Source organism: Trichechus manatus, unplaced genomic scaffold, assembly GCF_000243295.1.
Source record: "Trichechus manatus latirostris isolate Lorelei unplaced genomic scaffold, TriManLat1.0 scaffold00077, whole genome shotgun sequence".
In the NCBI taxonomy this organism is placed as follows: Eukaryota; Metazoa; Chordata; class Mammalia; order Sirenia; family Trichechidae; genus Trichechus; species Trichechus manatus.
In genome coordinates, this window is record NW_004444013.1 from 12732363 (window position 1) to 12756584 (window position 24222).

The following is a 24222-nucleotide window of genomic DNA, read 5'->3' on the forward strand; positions in this document are numbered from 1 at the left end:
TTTTATAAGACACCAGTCATACAGGATTAGGACCCATCCTACTCTAGTAAAGAGTCTCTAGGTTGCACATATGGTTAAGCACTGGACTACTAACTGAAAGGTTGGTGGTTCAAACCCACCCAGAGGTGCCTTGGAAGTAAGACCTGGTGATCTGCTTCCAGAAGGTCACAGCCTTGAAAACCCTATCAAGCACAGTTCTACTCTGCACACTTGGGGTTGCCATGCATCAGGATCAACTCGATGGCAACTAACAACGACTACTCTAGGACGACCTCACTAACTTCACTGGTAACATCTTCAAAGAAAGACTCAGTTTCCAAACAAGGTCACTATCTTAGGCTGGGTTCTCCAGAGAAGCAAAACCAGCAAAACGTATATGTATACAGAGAGAGAGATTGAGATTTATATCAAGAAAATGGTTCATGCAACTCCTAGAGGCTGTACGTTCCAAGTCCGTGAAGCAGAAAAGAGGGTTCACCCGATCCACGTTGCTGCAGGGGCTGGCAAACCCGAGATCAGCAGGCTGGAGCGTAGTCTTGCTGCAGGCCGTGAAGCTCAATGAATGTCCAGATCAGCAGGCAAGACCGCTGGCAAGCTGCCAGCCCAAGTCCCAAGAACCGGAGGCCAGACGAACCAGAGCAAGCTGCAGGATCCAGAACAAGCAAGAGCCCTGGCAAGGCAAGCCGGAAGGAAGTAGGCAGAGGAGGGCGGAGAGATGAAGGCTGAGGGGGCGGTGAGCTGCCAGAGCCCCCGCTCCCACCAGGACTACTTAGCAGATCCCATCATGGGGGTGATCACGTATCAGATTTCAACAGGGAAGTGATCACAACATTATACAGCTGCCAAAACACTGACAATCATGGCCTAGCCAAGTTAACACACAGTCTTAACCATCACAGTCACATTCACAGGTACAGGACTTCAGCATATCTTTTGGGGGACACAATTCAATCCATAACATGGAGAATGAACCCTTAAATACCAGTGACGTTCTTGAGAAAGTCACAGCAAAGGATGAGACTCAAACATTGATCTCCAGACAGCAGGTGGTAGTGAGGATGGGCTGCGTTTTTGTGTCATCTACAGACACCTTGGATTTGTACCCATCTCCCATCTCCTTTGTCCCTCAGCCTCATGGCTGAAGCCTTCTCAAGTTTCCAGGGCCTTGGAGGTGAAGGTGCCAGAACAATAAAAATGAAGACGACCCTACCAGCTGACCCATAGTAGGGCCCAGCCACTGTGCTAATGGTGTCACCTGTATACTTATTGAATACTTAGCAATACTGTTCCTCGGTATGTACCCAAACAAATTGAAAGCAGGGACTCAAATAGACACATGTACACCAATGTTCACTGCAGCACTATTCACAATACCCAAAAGGTGGAAACATCCCAAGGATCCATCAACAGATGAATAGATAAACAAAACGTGCTGTATCCATCCATTGGAATATTACTGAGCCATAAAGAGAAATGAAGTCCTGATCCAAGCTACCACATGGATGAACCCTGAAAAGCATGATGCCGAATGAAAGAAGCCAGACCCAAAAGGACAAACATCGTACGACCCCATTTGCATGAAGTATCTAGAGCAGGCAAATGCGAGAGACAGAAAGTAGATTAGGAGTTACCAAGGGCTGGGGAAAGGGGAGTGGGGAGTTATTGTTTAATGGGTAGAGTTTTTATCTGTGATGATAAAAAAGATCTGGAAATAGATAGTAGTGATGGTTCTACAACATGGTGAATTCACTTAACACCACTGAATGGTACGCTTGTACACTAAAACATTTCAGTGTTAACATGGTAGATTTTATATTATGTGTATTTTACTACAATTTTTTTAAAAACCATGTGAAAAAAAGACCAGACTTACTGGCCCGACAGAGACTGGAGAAACACCGAGAGTATGGCCCCTGGACATCCTTCTAGCTCAGTAATGGAGTGACTCCTGAGGTTCACTGTTCAGCCAAAGATTAGACAGGCCCATAAAACAAAACAAGACTGATGGGGCACAACGGTCCAGGGGCAAGGACTAGAGGGCAGGAGGGGACAGGAAAGCTGGTAATAGGGAACCCAAGGTTGAGAAGGGACAGTGTCAACACGTCGTGGGGTTGTTAACCATTGTCATAAAACAGTATGCGTACTAACTGTTTAATGAGAAACTATTTGTTCTGTAAACCTTCATCTAAAGTACAATTTAAAAAAAAAAAAACGTGAGATAGGTTACTCATTTTACAGGTGACACGTGAAATGAGAGGTGGCTTGCCCAGGGCCGCAGCAGCTAATATTCCTCAGAGCTGAGCTTTGAACCCAGGGAGGAGTTTAACTCCAGAGCTGGGGCCATAACCACTGACCTACACTGCCTCCTTGGGCCTTGCTCAAGATGGTGCCTTTCTTTTGTTAACTCCATCATCACCACAGCCCCTCACCCCAAGTCACTCCAAGGTCCCCGTTGGATTCTCACTAGAGTCCTTGGCTTCCCATTTCCTAGTGTCTGAAGACCCGGAGCCATTAGGCAAGAGGACCAGATCAAAAAAAAAAAAACAAACCAAACCCACTGCTGTGGAGTCAGTTCTGACTCACGGCGACCGCATGTGCTTCAGAGTAGAGCTGCTCTGTAGGGTTTCTTTGGTTGTAATCTTTACAGAAGCTGATCACCAGGCCTTTCTCCCGCAGTGTTACTGGGTGAGTTTGAGCTGCTAATCTTTAGGTTAGTAGTCAAGCATAAACCATTTGTGCCACCCAGGGACCTGAGAGGACCAGAGGCCCACACAGTCCCAGTCTTTTGATGAGGTACCAAGAAACTAGAGGACAGATTAATTGTCCAAAAAAAGTACAAAACAGACACCCAGGGAAATCACCCCACGTCCCATCATCCCAAGAAAAACCACTGTGAACATTTTTTTTTTTTTGTGGTATACGTTTATCTCCTGCTTTTTAAACTTAATATTATGTCATGTGCATGTCCAGATCTTAGGAGCTTTTTGTAAACACTTATTTTTTTAAATACTTTTCAATGACTGAATAACAGCTCAACATGGTCTGCATTATCTCCCTGTTGACCAGGCTGCCCATAGATAGGTTGGTTGATGATAGTATTTTGCCATTATAAATACCACAGCAATGAACATCTCTGTGCTGTATGCAGAACTTTTCTCGCATTTGGCATTATTTTCTTATTTTTAAAAAAAAAGACTCTCAGAAATGGGTTTTATGACCAAAGAGAAGGAAAGGTAACAGTTTTATCTGATAACCGTAGTTTGGAAAATGAAGATAAAGAAAAGGAAGGAAGTAAAAATCCACTCAGGGACAATTTTTTTCTTTTTCTTTTTTTTCCTGTGTGTACAGCAGCAAGGACGAGTCCCATAAAATGAACTATCTCTTTAATAACAGACGTTAGAGGGAAAAGGAAATTTAACCACGTTAAACATTCATTCAACCCTTAGGATGCCGTCTGATTTCAGAAATATGAATATGATTAAAATGCTCATCAGAAGCAAAGAAATACAGTGTATATACAAATAAACCGAACCAAACCCGTTGCCATCAAGTGGTTTCTGACTCATAGTGACCCCACAGGACAGTGTAGAACTGCCCCATAGGGTTTCCAAGGAGTAGGTGGTGGATTCGAACTGCCAACCTCTTCGTTAGCAGCCGAGCTCTTAACCACTATGCCACCAGGGCTCTGTATATATAAATATATATATTTTTTCCAAAATAGAGACTAAACTTTTTTATTAAAGATTTTTCCAAAATGGAGATTGCTTTTATCCTTACAACATTTTCCTCTTTGTTCCTTTTAATGCAATTTTGACTTGTCTGATATGAATGTATTGGCTTCTAGTGTTGTCTTGGCAGCCGTTGCCCGGCATTATCTTTTTCTATTTATTTTCAACCTCCCCTGGCCCCTTTCCTTGGTCATTTTGTTTTAGACAGGTCTCTTGTAAAAGCATAAAGTTACATTCCTCCGGAATCTGAGAGCCTCTGGGTTATGCTGACTGTAGTTTTGAGTCCTGCTTTTTTCACAAAGTATCATCATTCCCATTTCCCATGCTGTTGGCTGTTCTTGAGAACCATGGCTGTTGGCGGCTGTAATAAAAGCATGTAACTGCATGCGTGGACCCACCTGAGTTTCCCCAACAGGTTGCTGAACATTTAGGTTGTTTCCAGTTTGGGGACTCTGATAAATGAAGCTGTACACTCTCCCTGTGAAAACATCTTATTCTTGTCTCTGATTACTCCTTAGGACACATCGTTGTGGGTTTTGTTTTAATTTTTAATAGACTTTGTATTTTAGAGGAGTTTTAGGTTTATAGAGAAATTGTGCAGATAGTAAAGATAAGTTCTGTACAGCTGCTCTCCCCTCTACCCACGTCGGTAACCAGTTGCTGTCAGGTCAGCTCTGACTCATGGCGACCCCAGGTGTGTCAGAGTAGAACTTTGCTCCAAAGGATTTTCAATGGCTGATTTTTTGGAAGTACATCGCCAGGACTTTCTTCCGAGGGACCTCTGGATGGACTCAAACCTCCAACCTTAACAGAGCACATTAACCATTTGCACCACCCAGGGACTCCAATTTCGCCCATTAGTCTTACCTTGCATAGCTGTGGTACATTGGTTACAATTAAGGAACCAAGATTGACACATTATTAACTAAAGCCCATAGTTCACATTAGGGTTCTCTCTGTGTTGTACAATCCTCTGGGTTTTGACAAATGCTTAATGTCATGGAATACATTGTTTTATGTATTTTTGTTTTTACTATGGCAAAATACAAATAATATAAAGTTTGCCATTTTAGCTATTTTTAAGGGTGCAACTCAGGGACATTAATCACATCCACCGTGTTGTGCAACCACCACCACCATCCATTGCCAAAACCTTTTCAGCACCCCAAACAGAAACTCTGTGTCCCTTAAACAATGACTCCCCACTCTCCCCTGCCCCCAGCCCCTGGTAACCTCTGATCTACTTCGTCCAGAACACGTTGTGGTTTAGTAAGAAATTTTTTTTTTTTGATGGTGGTAATTATATATGTAACAAAACATTTGTCATTTCAACAATCTTCACATGGACAGTTCCTGTCCCAATTGCCATTGAGTCAATCCCAACTCTTAGCAACCCTATAAGACAGAGCAGAACTGCCCCCATAGGGTTTCCAAGGCTGTAAGTCTTCACTGAAACAGACCGCTGCATCTTTCTCCCATGGAGCGGCTTGTGGGTTCTAACCGCTGACCTTTCAGTTAGCAGCTGAGTGCTTAACCACTGCGCCACCAGGGCTTCTTATGTACAGTTCAGTGATGTTCATCATGTTATTCAACCATCACTCTTCTGTTCCCAAAATTATATTATTACCCTTAACAGAAGCTCAAGGAGCCCTGGTGGCACAGTGGTTAAGCACTCGGCTGCTAACTGAAAGGTTGGTGGTTTGAACCCAGCAGCTGCTTCAGTGGAGAAAGACTGACAATCTGCTTCTGTACAGATTACAGCCTAGGCAACTCTATGGGGCAGTTGTACTCTGTTATATGGGGTCTCCACGAGTCAGGATTGACTTGACGGCACCCAGCAACAGAAGCTCGGTGTAGGACACGCTGTGTTTTAAGAGGCCTGGACCAGTTTCCATACCCACCTGTAGTGGGGAAGAGCCCTCATCTCGCCATTATGGGGGTAACTTTGAGGTGGGGATGGGTGTGGCCCTCCCCTCACTGCTGGGCAGATGGAAATGAACACAGACATTCTGGAAACAGCTTAGAGGCAGTAGCTAGACAGATTCACATATGCTTCTAGGAAGAAGGCATAGAACTAATCAGTAATGTCATATTTTTCTGGCATCATTTGGAAGGGTGAAAAAAATGGAGGCAGCCTAATATACCTAGAGGAGATTAAATGAATTATGGTTCCTCCACACCATGGCAAACTTGGCTGCTAACCAAAAGGTCTGCAGCTTGAATCCACCAGGTACTCCTTGGAAACCTTAGGGCTAGGGCAGTTCTACTCTGTCCTATAGGGTCGCTGTGAGTTGGAATCGACTTGACAGCAATGGTTTTCCCTTTTTTTTTGTGGTCACACCGTGGCACACTGGGCAGCTGTTAGAAAACAAACACGAAGCTACCTCTACATGTATCAGACATGTTGCTAGTTGCCGCTGAGACAGTTCTAACTCATGGCGACCTCGTGTGTGCACAGTAGAACTGCTGCATTGGGTTTTCAAGGCTGTGACCTTTTGGAAGCAGATTGCCAGGCCTGTCTTCCAAGGCACCTCTGCGTGGGTTTGAACTGCCAACCGTTTGGTTAATAGTTGAGCCCTTTGCCTGTTTGCCCCTCCGAGGGACTCTAATACCAAGCATACTGTGTTGGCGGGGAAGGGAGGTTACAAAGCAGGACTTTCAGTGAGTTCCCATTTGTATTAAAAAAAAAAAAAAAAAAGTACTGTGTGTGTATAAATGTGTCGCATATACCCATTGCCTTTGAGTCAATTCCGACTCATGGTGATCCTATAAGACAGGGTAGAACTGCCCCATAGAGTTTCCAAGGCTGTAAATCTTTATGAAAGCAGACTGCCACATCTTTCTCCTGCGGAGAAGCTGGTGGGTTCAAACCACCGACCTTTCAGTTAGCAACTGAGTGCTTAACCATTGCGTCACCAGGGCTCCTTTGTGTTCCCGTACCGTTCGTATTTACCTGGTTGTGTGTGCTTGTGGAAATTTCTGGAAGGATATGCCAGGCTGTCACTAGAGCTTACTTCTGTGTGGTTGGTAGGATAATTGGAGAGGAGTTTGCACAGCTTTATATACAATTCAGTATATATATATTTTACAACAAGTAATATAGAGTAAGTGGTTAAGTGGGGAAATGGTTAAGTGCTAGGCTGCTAACCAAAAAGGTGTCAGTTCGAACCTACCAGCTGCTCCATGGAAGAAAAGACCTGGTGATCTGCTCCTGTAAAGATTACAGCCTATGGGGCAGTTCTGCTCTGTCATATAGGCTCTGTATGAGTTGGAGTTCGATGTGGCAGCACCTAACAACAACACAATATACAGTAGTAGTAAAACGATCAAGATAAAAAACAAATTTGCAAGAAGGAGAGAGAGTAGTTGGTCCTCTCTCGGAAACGAACTCCTGGGTGTTGGCGTGGTGTTGGGAGGAGGGTGAGTAGGTGGTGCAGGGGCTGAGGCCAGGTGGGGATGAGGCCCCCCACTCTGCAGGCAGTGATCTGAGGCCTTGCTGTCTGATGCTCTGCTCTGTTCTTCCTGCAGAAGAAGAAGGGGAAGGAGACGGGGTCGGCAGCCGCATTGCCGCCGCCCCGTGCACCTGCCCTGCCCTCAGAGGCCCGGGCCCCTCACACCAGCTCCCTGGCCTCCACCAAGAGGAGCAAGGCCAAGGCCAAGGGGAAGGAGGTGAAAAAGGAGGTGAGGCTTCGCACCTTGTTCCAGGTAGGGTGCAGGTGGAAGAGACCCGTGTGTGGGGCTACAGCGTCATGTGTTTCCAGAGTCAGGCAGGGTCCCCTCTGTGCTGAGGGGCTCTTGTTTGGACCCTTGTCACAGTGGTGGTCCTAGAGGCAAAGGGACGTGGCTGAGTCTTTAAGGATAAATAGGACTCACCCCTGTCCCCAGAATGAGAGGTGCTGGTGACTCCCACATGATGTCTGGGTGAGGGGACCGACAGTGTTCCCCTAAGCCTGAGCGAATTCCTTTGCCCAGATGACAGATGGGGCATACCTGCTCGTGCCTGCCCCTCGCTCCAGCTAGCCCCCACCTGGGCCAGGTTCCCACCTTCCCTCTCCCGAGGCTGCCGACAAGCCCTTCATTTTCTCTGCAGGGAGCTGAGGTGCCTGCATGATGGTCACTTCAGCACAGCATCAAGCCCTGGCGAGGGGGTCATGGGCATGGCCTCTGGGGTGAAGTCCCCCCATGCAGAAGGCCAGCACAGTCCCCAGAGTACCTGCCAGATGACTCTGCAGCCTGACCAGGATCCCGGGTTTTCAGGGAGGCCCCCAGCCCAGCAGGATGGCATTGCCCTCCTCTGAGCTGGGGTCTGCTCTGCTCTGTCCCAGAACCGTGGGAAGGGGGGCGCCGTGAGCAAGCTGATGGAGAGCATGGCTGCTGAGGAGGACTTTGAGCCCAACCAGGACTCCAGCTTCTCCGAAGATGAACACCTCCCACGCAGTGGGGCTCTGGAGCGGCCATTGACACCAGGTGGGTGCCTATGCTGGGGGTGGGGCTGCTCAGGGTCAGACTTCTGGGCATGGAGCCAGGGCTGCTCAGACCTGGATTATGGCGAGGCAGGAGGTTTCCCTGGGCCAGTTAGATCTGAGCCAAGGCCTGAGAGAAGTTGGAGTGGAGCTGGCAAAGGGCCGGGGATGGGGGTGACTGTGGGAATGGCATGTGCAAAGGCCCTGGGGTAGGCAGGAATACAGCCCCCGAGATAAACTGTAAGAAGGCTGGCTTCCCTGTGGTTTGGGAGGTGAGAGAACGGCCTAGGGAGGCAGAAGTAGGACCACACAGTTTCATGGGCCTTGGTGAGGAGTTCTGTATTTGCCCGAAGGAAAACAAGAAGCTATCTATCAAAAGTTATACGTGGAGGAGCAGCGTGGTTGGATTTGGTTTTTAAATGATCCTTTCGGCTGCTACACAGTGTGAACTGTAGGGGCCCTGAGGGGAGGTGGGAGTCCAGGGAGGTGGCTGTTACAAGCATCCAGGCAGGATTTGGTGGTGACCTGGACTGTTGTGGGTGTAGCAGGGATAGAGACAGAGGATGTCTTAGTGTCCTCGTGCTGCTGTAACACAAATACCACAAGTTAGTGGCTTGAAAGAGCGGATGTGTAGTTTCTCACAGTTCTGGAGGCTAAAAATCCACATCAGAGTCTCAGCTGCATCTGTTCCTTCCTTGTCGTTTCTGTCCTTGTTGATTCCTTCCTTGTTGGTAGCCCTGGGCATTCCTTGGTTCCTTGGCTTGTAGAGCACCCTCACATGATGTCTTTCTTCTTTTTGTGTGTCCCTGTATCTGTTCTGCTCTTTTTATAACTCAGAAGTGATTAAGTTTAGAACCCACCCTGCATTGGTATGACCTCATCTGATTGGTTAATTACATACTACATTAGATTGCATTATGGAAGATGATTACATTACATCACTTGTGGCATATGGTCGTCACATTACATTAGATTGCATTGTGGGAGGTGATTTGCTCTCCCAAGGCCAGCTGATTTCATCTCATGATTAATTTTAACACTGTATGTCCAGAATTTCAGTCTGTAATTTGAGGGGACACAGTTCAATCCATAATAAGGAGTGAGTTTGAGTACATTAACAGGGAGGTTGGGATGTAGTGATGGGTTGTGTGAACAGATGAGAAAGGAGACAGGGTGGCAACTGGTGGTGGCGGAGGGTCCCCAGCCTGGCTTGGGGGGATGGTGGGAGGCTGCCACTGAGACCAGGGTCATGGAAGGAACGGGGAGATTGTGCACTGGGCTGTTTTGGCTAAAGTGTGGGGTGCTGGGGGATGTCCCATGGAAGCGACATCGAGGAGCTGCTCAGACTTGGGGGTCTAGAGCGTGCAGGAGAGACGGCAGGTATGAACTGAGGAATATAAGAGCAGTGGTGGTTATTGATCGTATGGGAGTGGGGTGATGGATATACCCATTCAAGCAGGTAGCATGGAGTGAGAGGAGGAGCAGGGCCGTCCCTGAATGTCATCTGGGGAAGCATATCAGTCAGCTGTGGCTGTGTAACAAACAACCACCACATCTGTTGAACAACAAGCATGTCCTCTGCCCGGCTGGCCCACACAATGGGCAGGCTGCAGACGGACTGATCCAGGCTGGCTGGCTTGGCTCCATGGCTCACATGTCCAGTGAGCTGGCCTGAGGCCAGCAAGCTAGCCAGGGCGTCTTCTCTCATGGTAGTGCTGCCAGGGTACACGGAAGGTGGAAATGTGTGTGTGGCCTCTTGGGGCTAGGTTCAGATTTGGCACTCTGTCCTCTACCTCATGCCACTGGCCGAAGCAAGTGGCATGGCCAAACCCAGATCAAGGGACGGGAGGTACAGTTCATGGAGGACAAGGCCACGGCCAGGGCATGGGAGAGATGAAAAGTGAGTGGCCATTCCATCTGCCCCAGGACACTGGTCTGCAGTTTTTTTTCTTCATTTAAAAAAATTTTTTTTTTTTGTAGTTGAAAATATGCACAGTAGAACATAAACCAACCAATTCTACAGCTTCTACATGTACAATTCAGTGACATTGATTGCATCCTTTGAGTTGTGCAGCCATTATCACCCTCCTTTTCTAAGTTTTTCCTCCCCCAGTAACATAAACTCACTACTCCTAAGGTTCCTATGTAATCTTTTAAGTTGCTGTTGTCAATTTGATCCCATGTAGATATTTCTTAAATGAGCATAATACTCAAGGGAGACATTCTTTACTAATAAAGCTTAACTATTGTTTGGTTTTAAGATTTCAGGAGATATTTTTGGTTTAAGGTTTAAAGATTATCTCAGGGCAGTACTTTCGGGGGTTCATCTAGCCTCAGTGGCTCCAGGAAGTCTGAATTCCATGAGAATTTGAAATTCTGTTCTGCATTTCACACCCTTTTGATCAGGGTTCTTCTATAGAATCATTGATCAAAACATTTAGTAATGGTAGCCAGGCACCATCCTGTTCTTCTGGTCTCATGGCAAAGGAGGCAGTGGTTTATGGTCTTCTCCCATTTTGTAAGACATCACTCAGAAGGGATTAGGATTAGGGCCCACCCCACTCCAGTGTGATCTCATGTTAACTGATAACATCTTCAGAGACCCTATTTCCAAACAAGGTCACTTTCACAGTACCAGGGGTTAGGACTTCATAAATTTTGGGGGGATACGATTCAACCCATAGCAGAGAGTATGGTGTGCAGGGGGTCCAAAAAAGAGGTGGTTTAAGAAGGAGAGTGGTCCATGGTATTGAACACTGGTGAAAAGTCAGGGGAGCAAGGACTGAACAATAGCCTTCATGCTGATGACACCCTTAGTGGCCTAGGCAAGAGCAGTTTTGTGGGTGTGAGAGGGTAGACTTGGGCTGAGGGATGAGAGAGAGAGAGGAGAAAGCAAGGGCAGTGGGTGCTGACAGCAGTTTGGAAAGTTTGGCTGGGGGATATTGAGGAAGGTATTCTAGGTGGAGAAAAGACCTGTCTGAGGTTCTGGGTGTGGCCGCGGTCAGCACCAGCAAGGGGTGCGTGGGCCTGGGAGGGAGAGGGTCCTGAGCTTTGACCCTGAATGGGAGGCAGGCGGGTTGATAACCCAGACCTTCATGTCTGGGCACAGGGGTGTGGGTCTTTGGGATTGGGGGTTCCCTCACTCCTGGGATCTTTCTGGGGGCCGAGAAAGGAGGTGGAAGGAAGCAAGGGTCCTATGTACCTGCTGGCATGCACACGCATGTGCTTTTGTGAGGACCCGTGCACCAGGGGTGCACACATGGCCCACAGACTCAGTGAGGGGGCATGGGCAGGCCCAGGAGGAGAGTCGTGCAGGGGAGGGCCGCCTCACCCCACCCACCTCACTGCCCCCTACTACAGCCCCCCGCTCCTGCGTCATCGACAAGGACGAGCTTAAGGACGGGCTGCGTGTGCTCATTCCCATGGACGACAAGCTGCTGTATGCTGGGCACGTGCAGACTGTGCACTCGCCAGACATGTGAGTGGGCATCAGGGCAGGGGGTGCCAGGCCAGCATGGGGGACTGGCCTCTGGCCTGCAGCAGAGCCCTGCTTTGCTTCTGGGCAAGCTGCATCCACTCTCCGAGCCATTGCTTCCGTCTCTCAGATAGGGCAGATGGGGGTGAGGCCAGGCTCCAGGGAGACGGGAGGAGAAGCACTTGGTGGATCTCTTAGTGGGGGGCCGGTCATAGTGGGAAGGGGAGAGGGAGAGTGGTGGCCTCTCTTGGGATCTGGGTTGGACAGGTTCACTGTGCTCTATCACCACTGCCACCAGTTCCCATCAAGTTGATTCTAGCTCATGGCAACTCTGTGTGTGTCAGAGTAGAACTGTGCTCTCTATGATTGTTAGTGGCTGATTTTCTGAAAGTAGATTGCCAGGCCTTTCTTCCAAGGATCCTCTGAGTGGATTTGAACCTCCAACCTTTTAGTTAGCAATTGAGTGCCTTAACCATTTGCACCACCCAGGGACTCCAAAAACCAGTTGTCATAGAGTCGATTTCCACTCATGGTGACCCCATTTGTGTCAGAGTGCTTCACAGGGTTTTCAATGACTGATTTTTGGAAGTAGATCACCAGGCCTTTCTTTCAGGCACCTTGGGGTGGACTTGAACCTCCAACCTTCCAGTTAGCAGCCGAGTGCATGAACCAGTTGCACCACCCAGGGACTCCATCTTACCCTACCACCCCTAGTTATACAGATGAAACGGAGGCTTGGCCCCCACTTTCTGCAGCAAATCAGGCAGCCTTGAATTTCTGATTTCCTGGCTCAGGGCTCTGTTGGGGAGAGCTAGTGGTAGTGGGCCTGGGGGCCTCAGGCTTAGTAAAGACACCCGCTGGGGGGCGTCTCGGGCCTCTGCCACCACACCCACCTTTGACCTGGCCTTGCAGATACCGCGTGGTGGTGGAGGGCGAGCGTGGGAACCGACCCCACATCTACTGTCTGGAGCAGCTGCTGCAGGAGGCGGTGAGGGGGCGGGGCCGGGCCTGTGAGGGTTGGCAAGGAGGGTCAGAGGCTGAGACTGTGACTTCATTCCACCTCATGCGCTTGCTCTCCTCAGATCATCGATGTGAGGCCGACCTCTGCACGCTTCCTGCCCCAGGGGACCAGGATTGCTGCCTACTGGAGCCAGCAGTACCGTTGCCTCTACCCGGGCACCGTGGTCCGAGGTGAGCTCGCCCTCCCTGGGACTTCCTTGTCCCCTAACGTATCACTATGGCTTCGTTTCGTCGCCAGAATTCCACTCTGACTGGCTGTCTTAGTGTCCCAGTGCTGCTATAACAAAAATACTACAAGTGAGGGACTTTAATAAACAGAAATTTATTTTCTCACATTTCAGGAGGCTACGAGTCCGAATTCAGGGCACTGGCTCCAGGGGAAGGCTTGCTCTCTGTCCACTCTGGGGAAGGATCCTTGTCTGTCTCAGCTTCTGTAGCCCCTACGTTCCTCAGTTTCTTGGTGATCCCCACGTGGCATCTGCCTTTCCCCCATTTGTACTTGCTTGTCTCTGTGCATCTAATCTGCTCTTTTTATATCTCGAAAGTCATTAGGTTTAAGATATACCTTTCACTGACATGACCTCATTAACATAACAAAGATTAAACCCTATTCTCAAATGGGATTACATCCACAGGTATAAACCCATTGCCATTGAGTTGATTCCAACTCATAGCGACCATATAGGACAGAGTAGAACTGCCCCATAGGGTTTCCTAGGCTGAAATCTTGATGGGAGCAGACTGCCACATATTTCTCCCACTGAACGGCTGGTAGATTCAAAACACTGACCTTCAATTAGCAGCCGAGTGCTTAACCACTGCACTACCAGGGCTCCTTTTGCAGGTATGGGGATTAGGATTCCAACATATATTTTTGAGGGTACACAATTCAATCCATGACACTAGCTTAAGCATAAAAAATTTTATCAGCTCACGGGCGTTTAGGCGTGATGGACCCACGTGTTACTCAAACAATGTCATCAGGACTTAGCTCTCGACACCTGTCAGCAATGCTCTCATTTGTGCCAGCTTCACTCCTAGGCAGGCAAAGGTGGCTTCCAACACCTTGGGGACTATCTTTTACTGTTTCAACACATCCTATGATCCAAGAAGTTCTCACCCCCAAAGTTTTCCCACATACCATGGTGTCACACTGAACTGACATGGGTCCCGTGGTTATCACTGAACCCTTCACTGTGGGTCCTGACTAGCCCTGGTTCATGTTCTCATCCTTGAAGCTAAGGATTGTGGTCAGCTTTCTCTTACACGTGGATAGAGGGAGACGGGGAAGTTGGCTTCCCAAAGAAAATTGGGAAGTTGTTACCAGAATCAGAGAGAGTAGATGCTGGGTAGACAAAAATAACAGGTACTCCAGAAGACGTAGGCAGAGAAGAACAGCAGACCCTCAAAATGGTACATCTTTAGCTATTTCAAACCCAGCACATCCAGAAGATGGCAGTATGGATGTTGCTTATAGAAAAAAAAAAAAAAAAACTATGCCAAATACAGTCCACCTCTTGGCTATCTAACATCCACACATACAGTCAGTTCTTGTTATTTGCAGTACCTATGTTCTATAACGTCAGCATGAACACTGAATTAGTGAATACAGAACCAGTCTTATTTGACCGTAGCTGGGAATGAGCATGTTGAACAACTCAAGTTCTCATACCGTGTATGCATACATGTCCATGAATGGCCACGAAAGCACCACAAGTACTGATTATGAGGTTACGGATAGTTTTTAGCGAGTAGGCAAGTGTGCAAATACAGAATCCACAAATAATGATGATAAACTGTACATGGGAAAAGGGATAAACCAAAAAAACCAAACCCATGGCTGTCAATTCGATTCCAACTCATAGTGACGCTATAGGACAGAGCAGGCCCTATAGGACAGACCCATAGGGTTTCCTAAGCTGTAATCTTTACAGGAACAGATCACCGAGTCTTTCTCCCATGGCGCTGCTGGGTGGGTTCAAACTACCAACCTTTCAGTTAGCAGCTGAGCACAAGTACTTAACCATTGGGCCACCAGGGCTCCTCAGGAAAAAGGATACTAGCAGGCAGAACAACAGATGTCTAATGCTGTCTCAGATGTCTGACACAGGACGTCAGACGAGGAAGGCTTATTTTTCCATTGAATAGTTACTAATTTGTCATCAAACTCTTCAGAAAATTCTAAAAGTCCTGTTAATACAGTAAAAGTTTGTCTTGGGTTTATGTGTCCTGAAGCCTTCTGTCCCTCTGTACCATTAGGAGGGACTAGTTACTTTCTAGGCTGGCCACACATCTGTCATTCTTGGGACTTCCCCAAGAGAATTTCATCCTTCTGATAATTCCTTTTACATCCCTCTTGTGTTAAATCTCATGTATTTCTCTTTCTTGGTGTATTCCTTCATTTTAGTAGGGATCTTTCTCAAGTACTTGCATGTCTGAAATCACTGGGTATTAGTATACCCAGAGAGATAGTTGAGCTGGGTATACAATTCTGGGTTGCAAATAATTTTCTCTCACCATTTCAAAATCATTGTTCCATTTTTATCTTGCTTCCAGTGTTGTTTGAAAAATCCAGTGCCATTAGTATTCCCAAATCTTTGTAGGAGGTCTGTTTTTTTCTCTCTGGAAACTTTTAGCATCTTGTCATTATCCCTAGATCTGGAGTTTCATGTGGCTTTTCTGGATGTGTGTTGGTGTTTGTGTTTTTATCATGCTGGATTCTGGAGGTGGAAGATTTTGATTTTGAAGCAAATTTCCTTTAGTTCTGGAAACTTGTCTTGTACAGTGAAACCTGTGACAGTTAGAACTTGATGGGACTGCCTTGTTTTTCTGAGTCTCACATGTTTTCCACCTTTAACAAGGTGCAGTCTTACCAGTTTTCTGTCACTCTCCATTAGTGGAAAATAGTTGAGTTTTCTTCCTCTGCCAGGTTTCTGCCTTACACAGGTTGTGTCTTTGGCAGGTTTACTGTATTATATTTTGGATAGTTTCCTCCCATTATTTTACATATTTTCCCTGATTGATCCTCTCTATTATTTATTTCTTTATCTTTTTGTTCAACCTTCTGGGGGAGCTCCGCATCTTTATCTTCTCCTCCTTCTATTTAATTAAAAAAATTCTGCCATCATTTAAAAAATTTCCAAGAATTCTTTCATATTCTCTGAATTTTTTTTTTAATAACATCTTTTTGTTCTCTGGGAACATTGCCTTTAAAAATTTCTTTTTCAAATGATACATCTGTTTCATTGTAGTTTTCTTTTGTTTCCTATATTGTCTCTATTTCTTCTACATGCTCTTGCACCTCTGTTAGTTCTAGGTTCTTTCTTTCATTAGATGCTGTCCTTTAAGTCTCTGGTCATCCTTGGCAAAGAATTTTTTTTGAGCAAAGAGTGAGATATTAACAAGAGAGTTGGAAGCTGTTCATGGGTGGAGCCTCGTGACATTGAGCAGGCAGGAATCGTTCGTTGGGGGACTCCCAAATGCCAGTGTCTGTAGGCCTTTTCCCTTTACCTATTGCAGTTGAGTCGATTCCAACTCACAGCGTCCCCATGTGTTGCAGGGTAGAACTGCTCCACAGGGCTTTCTTGGCTATAATCTTTTACAAAAGCAGATTGTCAGTCCTTTTCTCCACATTGCCGCTGGGTAGGTTCAAATAGCCAACCTTTAGATTAGCAGCCAAGTGCAAACCATTTACACCACCCAGGGACCCTCTTTTCCTTTTCACCGGCCAGATTCCCCAAAACCTCTATCTTTGGGGCTATAGTATTAACATCTGGCATTTGGGAAAGGGGTTGAGTGTCATCTTTCAGGTGCCTGCTCACCATCCTCACTTGTATCCTCACCTGTACCACCATCCTTACCTGTACCTTCACCTGTATAACCATACTCAACGGTACCTCCCTTGTATCGTCACCTGTACCCTTACCTGTACCACCAGCCTCACCTGTACCTTCACCTTACCCTAACCTGTACCACCATCCTCACCTGTACCTAATAGCCTTCAGTCTAGAGCCCCTCTCCAGCAGTAAAGCTCTCAGCTCATGTTGGCTCCATGACAATCAGCCTGGTCACTGTTTGGCCCCTCCTGCACCCCTACCTCCAGAGGTGCCAGATAGCTTCTCATTGGCATCTCCTCCCTCCAAGCACCAAACAAAGCAGAGAACACTGAGGCAAAAGCTAGTGACTACTCGTCCACTCCAATTCCATCTTTCTCGATGCTGCCACCTCTCATGTGCTGCTGGCTTCTGGCCTGGGCTTTCTAACTTTGGGGTCTAAGCCCTTTTGATTTCTTTACTGTTATTTTGGTGAGGATCTTGGGTGTTCAGTGGGCAGGGCAGGTGGGCAGCTGTCACGTGGAGCAGGAAGTCCAGGACACACACTCTGTAACATTTGTATTGACCGAACTCACTGAGCTAGAAAGAGGGAAGCCAGTATCCTGCCAGGACTGTGTAGCTGTAAAGCTCACATTACACACCACTGCATACCCGCCACAGGTGTCCTGAGATCAAGGCTTTTTAAAAACTTGTTGCTGTCAAGTCAGTTCTGACTCATGGTGACCCATGTGTTAGAGTAGAACTGCTCCTTAGGGTTTTCTTGGCTATAATGTTTATGGAAACACATTGCCAGGCCTTTCTTCCTCAGTGCTGCTCGGTGGGTTCCAACTGCCAACCTTTAGGTTAATGTTTTTTTTTTTAATTGTGCTTTAAGTGAAAGTTTACAATTCAAGTTAGTTTCTCATGCAAAAATTTATACACACATTGTTATGTGACCCTAGTTGCTCTCCCTGTACTTTGACAGCACACGTCTCCTTTCTACCCCGGATTTCCCATATCCATTCAACCAGCTCCTGACCCTCTCTGCCTTCTCATCTCACGTCTGGACAGGAGCTGCCCATTTAGTCTCGTGTATCTACTGGAGCTAAGAAGCACACTCTTCACGAGTATCATTTTATGTCCCATAGTCCAGTCTGATCTTTGTCTGGAGAGTTGGCCTCGGAAATGTTTTTAGTTTTGGGCTAACAGAGAGTCTGGGAGCCATGTCTTCCAGGGTCCCTCCAGTCTCAGTCAAACCATTAAGTCTGGTCTTTTTACTAGAATTTGAGTTCTGCGTCCCACTTTTCTCCTCCTCCGTCAGGGACTCTCTGTTGTGTTCCTTGTCATGGTGGTCATTGGTGGTAGCCGGGCACCATGTAGTTCTTCTGGTCTCAGGCTGATGGAGTCTCTGGTTTATGTGGCCCTTTCTGTATCTTGGGCTAATACTTTCCTTGTGTCTTTGGTGTTATTCATTCTTCTTTGCTCCAGGTAGGTTGACACTAATTGATGCATCTTAAATGGCCGCTCACTAGCTTTTAAGACCCCAGATGCCACCCAAAGGTTAATTGTTGTTGTTAGTTGTCATCAAGTTGATTCTGACTCATGGCGACCCTGTGTGTGCAGAGTAGAACTGCGATTCACAGGGTTTTCAAGGCTGTGACCTTCAGAAGCAGATCGCCAGGCCTGTCTTCCAAGGCACTTCTGGGTTGGTTCTAACTGCCAACTTTTTGGCTAGTAGTTGAGTGCTTAACTTTTTGCTCTATCCAGGGACTCTTGAAGACCCATTAAAAGCCAAAAAACCAAACCCACTGCCATCAAGTTGATTCTGACTCATAGCAACCCTATAGGGCAGAGTAAAACTGTCCCATAGTGTTTCCAAGGCTGTAAATCTTTATGAAAGCAGACTGCAGCATCTTCCTTCCGTGGAGTGGCAGGTAGATTCAAACTGCCAACCTTTCAGTTAGCAGCCAAGAGCTTATCAACTCCGTTACCAGAGCTCCTGAAGACCCATTAAAAAACCAAAAACCAAACCTGTTACCGTCAAATCGATTCCAACTCATAGCAACCATATAGGACAGAGTAGAACTGCCCCCATAGGGTTTCCAAGGAGCGGCTGGTGGATTCAAACTGCCGACCTTTTGGTTAGCAGCCGAGCTCTTAACCACTGCACCACCAGGGCTCTGAAGACCCATTAGTACTATGTAAATAATAATAATTTTAAAAGTATTGGATTTGACTTAGTAATTGTTGTTAGTTGTCCTTGAGTCGATTCCGACTCACGGTGTCCCCATGGTGTTACAGAGCAGAACTGCTACATAGAGTTTTCTTTTTTAAATTTTATTGTACTTTAAGTGAAAGTTTACAATTCAAGTTAATCTCTTATACAAAATTTTATACATACATTGTTATGTGACCCTAGTTGCGCTCCCTATGCTAATGACAGCACACTCCTCCTTTCCACTCTTGATTTCCTGTGTCCATTCAACCAGCTCCTGACCCTCTCTGCCTTCTCATCTCACCTCCGGACAGGAGCTGCCCATTTAGTCTCATATATCTACCGTAGCTAAGAAGCACGTTCTTCACGAGTATCATTTTATGTCCTGCATAGAGTTTTCTTGACTGTAATCTTTATACAAGCGTATTGCCAGGCCTTTCTTCTGCAGTGCTACTGGGTGGGTTTGAACTGCCAACCTTTAGGTTAGTAGTCGAGCTCAAATCATTTGCACCACCCAGGGATCTTTAAGGTTGCTTAGGGACCAGTTACTGCCACCCCCTCACCCTCATGCCCCACCAAGCAGCCAGGGGTCCAAGGGCCCCCTCATCCTGCCCTTCCGCCATCAGGGTTGCTTGACCTTGAGGACGACGGGGACCTCATCACCGTGGAGTTTGATGACGGAGATACTGGGAGGATCCCCCTGTCCCACATCCGCCTCCTGCCTCCTGACTACAAGATCCAGTGTGAGTGCTGAGCCTGCTGACTTCTGGGACCTGCTGCCCTGGCCTGGAGCACGGATCCCCCACTGGGCAGCTCCGCCTGCCCAGCCTAGGCTGTGGCTGCAGGCTCAGGAGCCTCTGGGTTGCCGGCCCTGGGCTTCACCCTTTCGACCCACTGGAGATAGAAATGGCAGAAACCATGGGTGGAGGGCTCCCAGAGTGGGCTGGGAGAGGGGGTCCTGGGGCACCTCTCTTCTGTCCCATGTGTAAAGCCCTGGCTCCCCCTGTGGCTTCTTCCTGGGTTCCGTGGTCCACAAGGGCAGCCCCAGGCTGGCAGCCAGACAGCAGGGGACTGACCACTGATTGTTAGCTGCAGGCCCGTCATGTCCACAGATCAGTGAGTTCCTGCCTTCCTCCTGTGTGGCTGGGGCTCCCATCCCCTTTGACTGACAGCGAGGAAACTGGGCTTGGGGGTGGAGGAAGACATGACTTACCTAGGGCCCCACACGCCTAAGGGGCAGGTTTGGGTTCAGGACTGGCCGACTTCCAGAGATTGGTACCACCAGTGGTTTTGAACGTTTTCCAGTGGAACCATGGAAATCACAGAGGACTCCATTTTGGGCCTTCGCCCCTTAACGTCCATAAGCATTGGTGGGGCATCCTGTGTGTGCAGACAGCTCTGAGCCGCGTCCCGCGGACATGACTGCCCTGCCTGATCTCATAGCCTTTTGGGGAGACGGGCGGGAATCAGCTACATGGGGTCACCCATCTCCCCTGATAGTCCTGCAAAGGCTATGCCCCCCATGACACATGAGCAGGGCAGCCTGCCAAGGGAACCCGCCTGAGTCTCTGTCTGCTGTGCCCTGCAGGTGCCGAGCCGTCCCCGGCCCTCCTGGTGCCAAGCGCCAAGCGCCGCATCCGGAAAACCAGCAAAGATACCGGGGAAGGCAAAGAAGGGGGCACAGCGGGGGCCGAGGAGCCCAGCGCCAAAGCCAGAGGCCGCGGCCGGAAGCCCAGCACCAAGGCCAAGGGCGGTATGTGGGGCAGATGTGGGGCGGGAGCCACACCAGGGATGTGTCCGCAGGGGTGGGGGCTACCTGTGACTTGGCTCGGGAGACCACTCCCATCTTTGTCAGAACGTTGCTCGCGTGGGGAGGGCTTTGTGAAGCAGTGGACAGATTTGGAAACTGAGGCTGTGGGAGGGAAATTGGTCTATGGAAGGTTGCGCCAGGTGAGAGGCAGGAGGGAAATTCCAGCATAACCCTGGGCGTGTTTGACCCTGGAATTGGGGAAACAGGGTTGGGGCTAAAAGCTGAGGCCACCAGAGGGCGACATGGGGTCCACAGGAGTTAGTGTGCTTGTGATGAGGGAACCAGTCTTCCCAAGGCTTGGGGGCTGTGCCCCATCCCCAGCCCCACATGAGAGTTGGCAGAGCTGGCACTGAAATGAGGGGCTCCCCTGGCCCCACCAGACAGCAGCCCCTGCTACGTTTTCTTCTCTCTTTTAGAGAAAACTACTGTCCTGGAGGAGGGGGGCTCCACGGACGAGGTCCCCAGCACCCCCTTGGCTCTGGAGCCCATCAGCACCCCAAGTTCCAAGAAGAGCCCCCCAGAGCCCATGGAGAAGCGGCCTAAAGCCTCCAAAGCCCGCTCGTCACCCCCCCAGCCCAGCCCCGTTCCCCCCAGCTTTGCCGGCTGCCCGGCTCCCGAGCCCTTTGGGGAGGTGCCTGCGCCCCCCACGGCTGTGGCCCCAGTGCCCCTCGTGACCATGCCCCTCACCATGCCCGCCACCCGCCCCAAGCCCAAGAAGGTGCGGGCAGCCGAGGAGCCGGGCGCCAAGGGCCCTAGGAGGTCTGGTGAGGAGACCGAGCTGCTCGTCAAACTGGACCACGAGGGCGTGACGTCGCCCAAGAGCAAGAAGGCCAAGGAGGCGCTGCTCCTCCGTGAGGACACAGCCACAGGGGGCTGGCAGGAGCCCAAGGGCCTCCCGGGCCTGGGCAGCTTCCCCCCGGCCGCTGGCGGCGGTGAGCCCAAGCCTGGGCGGCCCAAGGCCCTGGATGGCGAGCTGCCCCCAGAGCCTGGGCCGGGGCTGCAGTTTGAGGACTCGGGGGGCCCCGAGAGCCCGGACAAGGGCCAGGCTGAGCAGGACGGGGCAGAGGAGTCAGAGAGCAGTAGCAGCAGCAGCGGGGACAGCAGTGGCAGCAGCAGCAGCAGCAGCAGCAGCTCGGAGACAGAGGCCGAGGAGGAGGGTGGGAAGAACAGCGAGGAAGGCCGGGGCGGCGGGGGCCGGGCCTGCAGTGCTGCCAGCTCCAGGGCCTCCTCTCCTGCCTCCTCCTCTTCTTCCTCCTCATCCTCTTCCTCCTCCTCCTCCTCTTCTTCCTCCTCCTCTTCTTCCTCCTCCTCTTCCTCCTCCTCTTCCTCTTCGTCTTCCTCCTCCTCCTCCTCTTCTTCCTCCTCCTCCTCCTCCTCTTCCTCCTCCTCCTCCACCACCGACGAGGACTCCTCCTGCAGCTCGGACGACGAGGCCACTCCGACTCCCGCGGCTGCTCCCTCCGCCCAGCCCACCCTCCCCACCAAGGCCTCTAAGCAGGCAGGCAAGGCAAGGGCTGTGGTCCCCTCCCCTGGCAAGAAGACTCCAGCCCCCCAGCCCCCGCCACCCCCGCCGCCGCAGCCCCCGCAGCCTAAGGCCCAGGCTGGGGCGGGTGGCAAGAGCCGGCCCAAAAAGAGGGAGGGCGTCCACCTCCCCACCACCAAGGAGCTGGCCAAGCGGCAGCGCCTGCCATCCGTGGAGAACCGGCCCAAGATTGCCGCCTTCCTGCCGGCCCGGCAGCTCTGGAAGTGGTTCGGCAAACCCACACAGGTACCCGGGGCATGGGGCCGTCATCTGCGCTGTCCTTCCTTCCTATCCTTCCACCAGGTCCGGTGGAGGGGGGCAATGAGGGGTGTGGTGGAGTCCCATTTTACGGATATATATGCTGAGTCTCAGAATGCTCAAGGACATGCAGGGGGCAGAGCGGGCCAAAGACCATGCTGTATTAGTTCACTTGTTAGTTGCTGTTGAGTCGATTCCAACTCACAGCGGCCTGGTGGGCAGAGTAGAACTGTGTTCTAGTGGATTTTGAAGTCTGTGAACTTGTGGGATGTCAATTGCCAGCCTTTCTTCTGAGGCCTCTGGATGGGTTCAAACTGCCAACCTTTCGGTTAGTAGTCAAGCATATAATCGTGAGCACCACTCAGGCAGAGGTGTATCTAAGGTATGGCAGGTATGGCAGATGTCCTGGGTGCCACTTGAAGACGGAGGGGCACTGAGCAGTTTCTATTAACCTGGTATGGCCCAACATCCTTCCTCAAGCACAGTAGACAAAGAGGCATAGCAGGGTGTTGGGGTTGGGGGGCACAGAAGGGGGCACTTGCCCTCAGGTGCAAGACCAAGGGGGCGCCAGACAAGGTGAGGAACGACAATCTGAGGTGCCATAAGTATGAAAGGCGCCTGACTGAGGCAGCTGGACAAGAGGGGGAAAGGCGTTTCTGTTGACACGTCACCGCTATCAACGTCTAATCATCCTGAAATTGGGGGGCGGGGAGCGTAACTTAGAGATTGCCCTAGGCGCTCGTTACCGCCTCATGGTCCTGCCCAGGCGCAGCGTCACTGCTTGCCGTGGCACGGTTTCCCACAAATAGGCCTCTGCACCCAGGGACTCTGACTGGTTTTCAAGGGCTGCCATACAAAGTGCCACAATCCGGATGGCTTCAAACAACAGACATTTATGTCTCCATTGTGGAGGCCAGAAGTTGGAAACCAGTATCCCTGGAGTGAAATCAGGGTGTCGACAGGGCCATGCTCCCTCTGAAGGCTCCAGAGGAAGATCCTTCCTTGCCTTTTCCAGCTTCTGGTGGTTGCCAGCAATCCTTGGTGTTCTTGACCGATGATGCATTGCTCCATCTCGGCCTCTGTCTTCACGTGGCCCTCTCCCCTGTGTGTCTGTGCGTCTGTGTCCACAATTTCCCTCTTCTTATAAGGACACAAGTCATTGCCCACCCTCATCTCACCTTAACTAATTACACCTGCAAAGACCCTATTTCCAAATATGGTTACATTCACGGGTTCCAGATGGACATGAATTTTGGAGTACACTATTCAGCCAAGCCCAGTGCCCTTTACAAAGCAGCTCTGCCCTCTACTCCCTGGGACCCAGATCCATCCCACGTGGAGCCCAAATTCAGGACATCTGGAAGAACCTTTGTGGTGGTTGTTGGCTCTGACTCTAGGTGACTCGTGTATCACAGAACCACATGTGGCCTGTCCTGCTCCATCTTCATAATCGTTGGTGTGCTTGAGCCCATTGTTATAGCTATTGTGTCGATCTCTTTCGTGGATGGTGTCTTAGTTATCTAGTGCTGCTGTAACAGAAATACTGCAAGTGGGTGGCTTTAACAAAGACAAATTTATTTTCTCACAGTTGAGGAGGCCAGAAGTCCAAGTTCAGGGTGCCAGCTCTAGGGGCAGGCATTCTTTCTCTGTCAGCTCTGGGGGAAAGTCCTTGTTTCTTTTCAGCATCTGTAGGCCTGGCGTTCCTTGGCTTCTTGGTGATCTTCATGTGGCATAGCATCTGTCTTTCCCCGACTGTGTTTGCTTCCCGGTTTATATTTCAAAAGAGATGAACTAAAACACACCCTGCATTAATACTGCCTCATTAACAAGAAAGAAGACCCATCCCCAAATGGGATTATAACCACAGGTGTAAGGGTTAGGATTTACAACACATATTTTGGGGGGACACAATTCAAACC

At 49.4% G+C, this 24222-nt stretch overlaps 1 protein-coding gene across 1 annotated transcript in view; it reads left to right on the plus strand.

The window, feature by feature from the left end:
• TNRC18 (trinucleotide repeat containing 18) overlaps positions 1-24222 on the plus strand; it is a 119073-nt gene that overhangs the window by 85860 nt on the left and 8991 nt on the right. The window contains 8 exon segments of the mRNA XM_004391392.1: positions 7257-7409; positions 8054-8195; positions 11552-11669; positions 12579-12654; positions 12749-12857; positions 19340-19456; positions 20302-20466; positions 20940-22291. Coding sequence (XP_004391449.1) covers positions 7257-7409; positions 8054-8195; positions 11552-11669; positions 12579-12654; positions 12749-12857; positions 19340-19456; positions 20302-20466; positions 20940-22291 — 2232 coding nt within the window.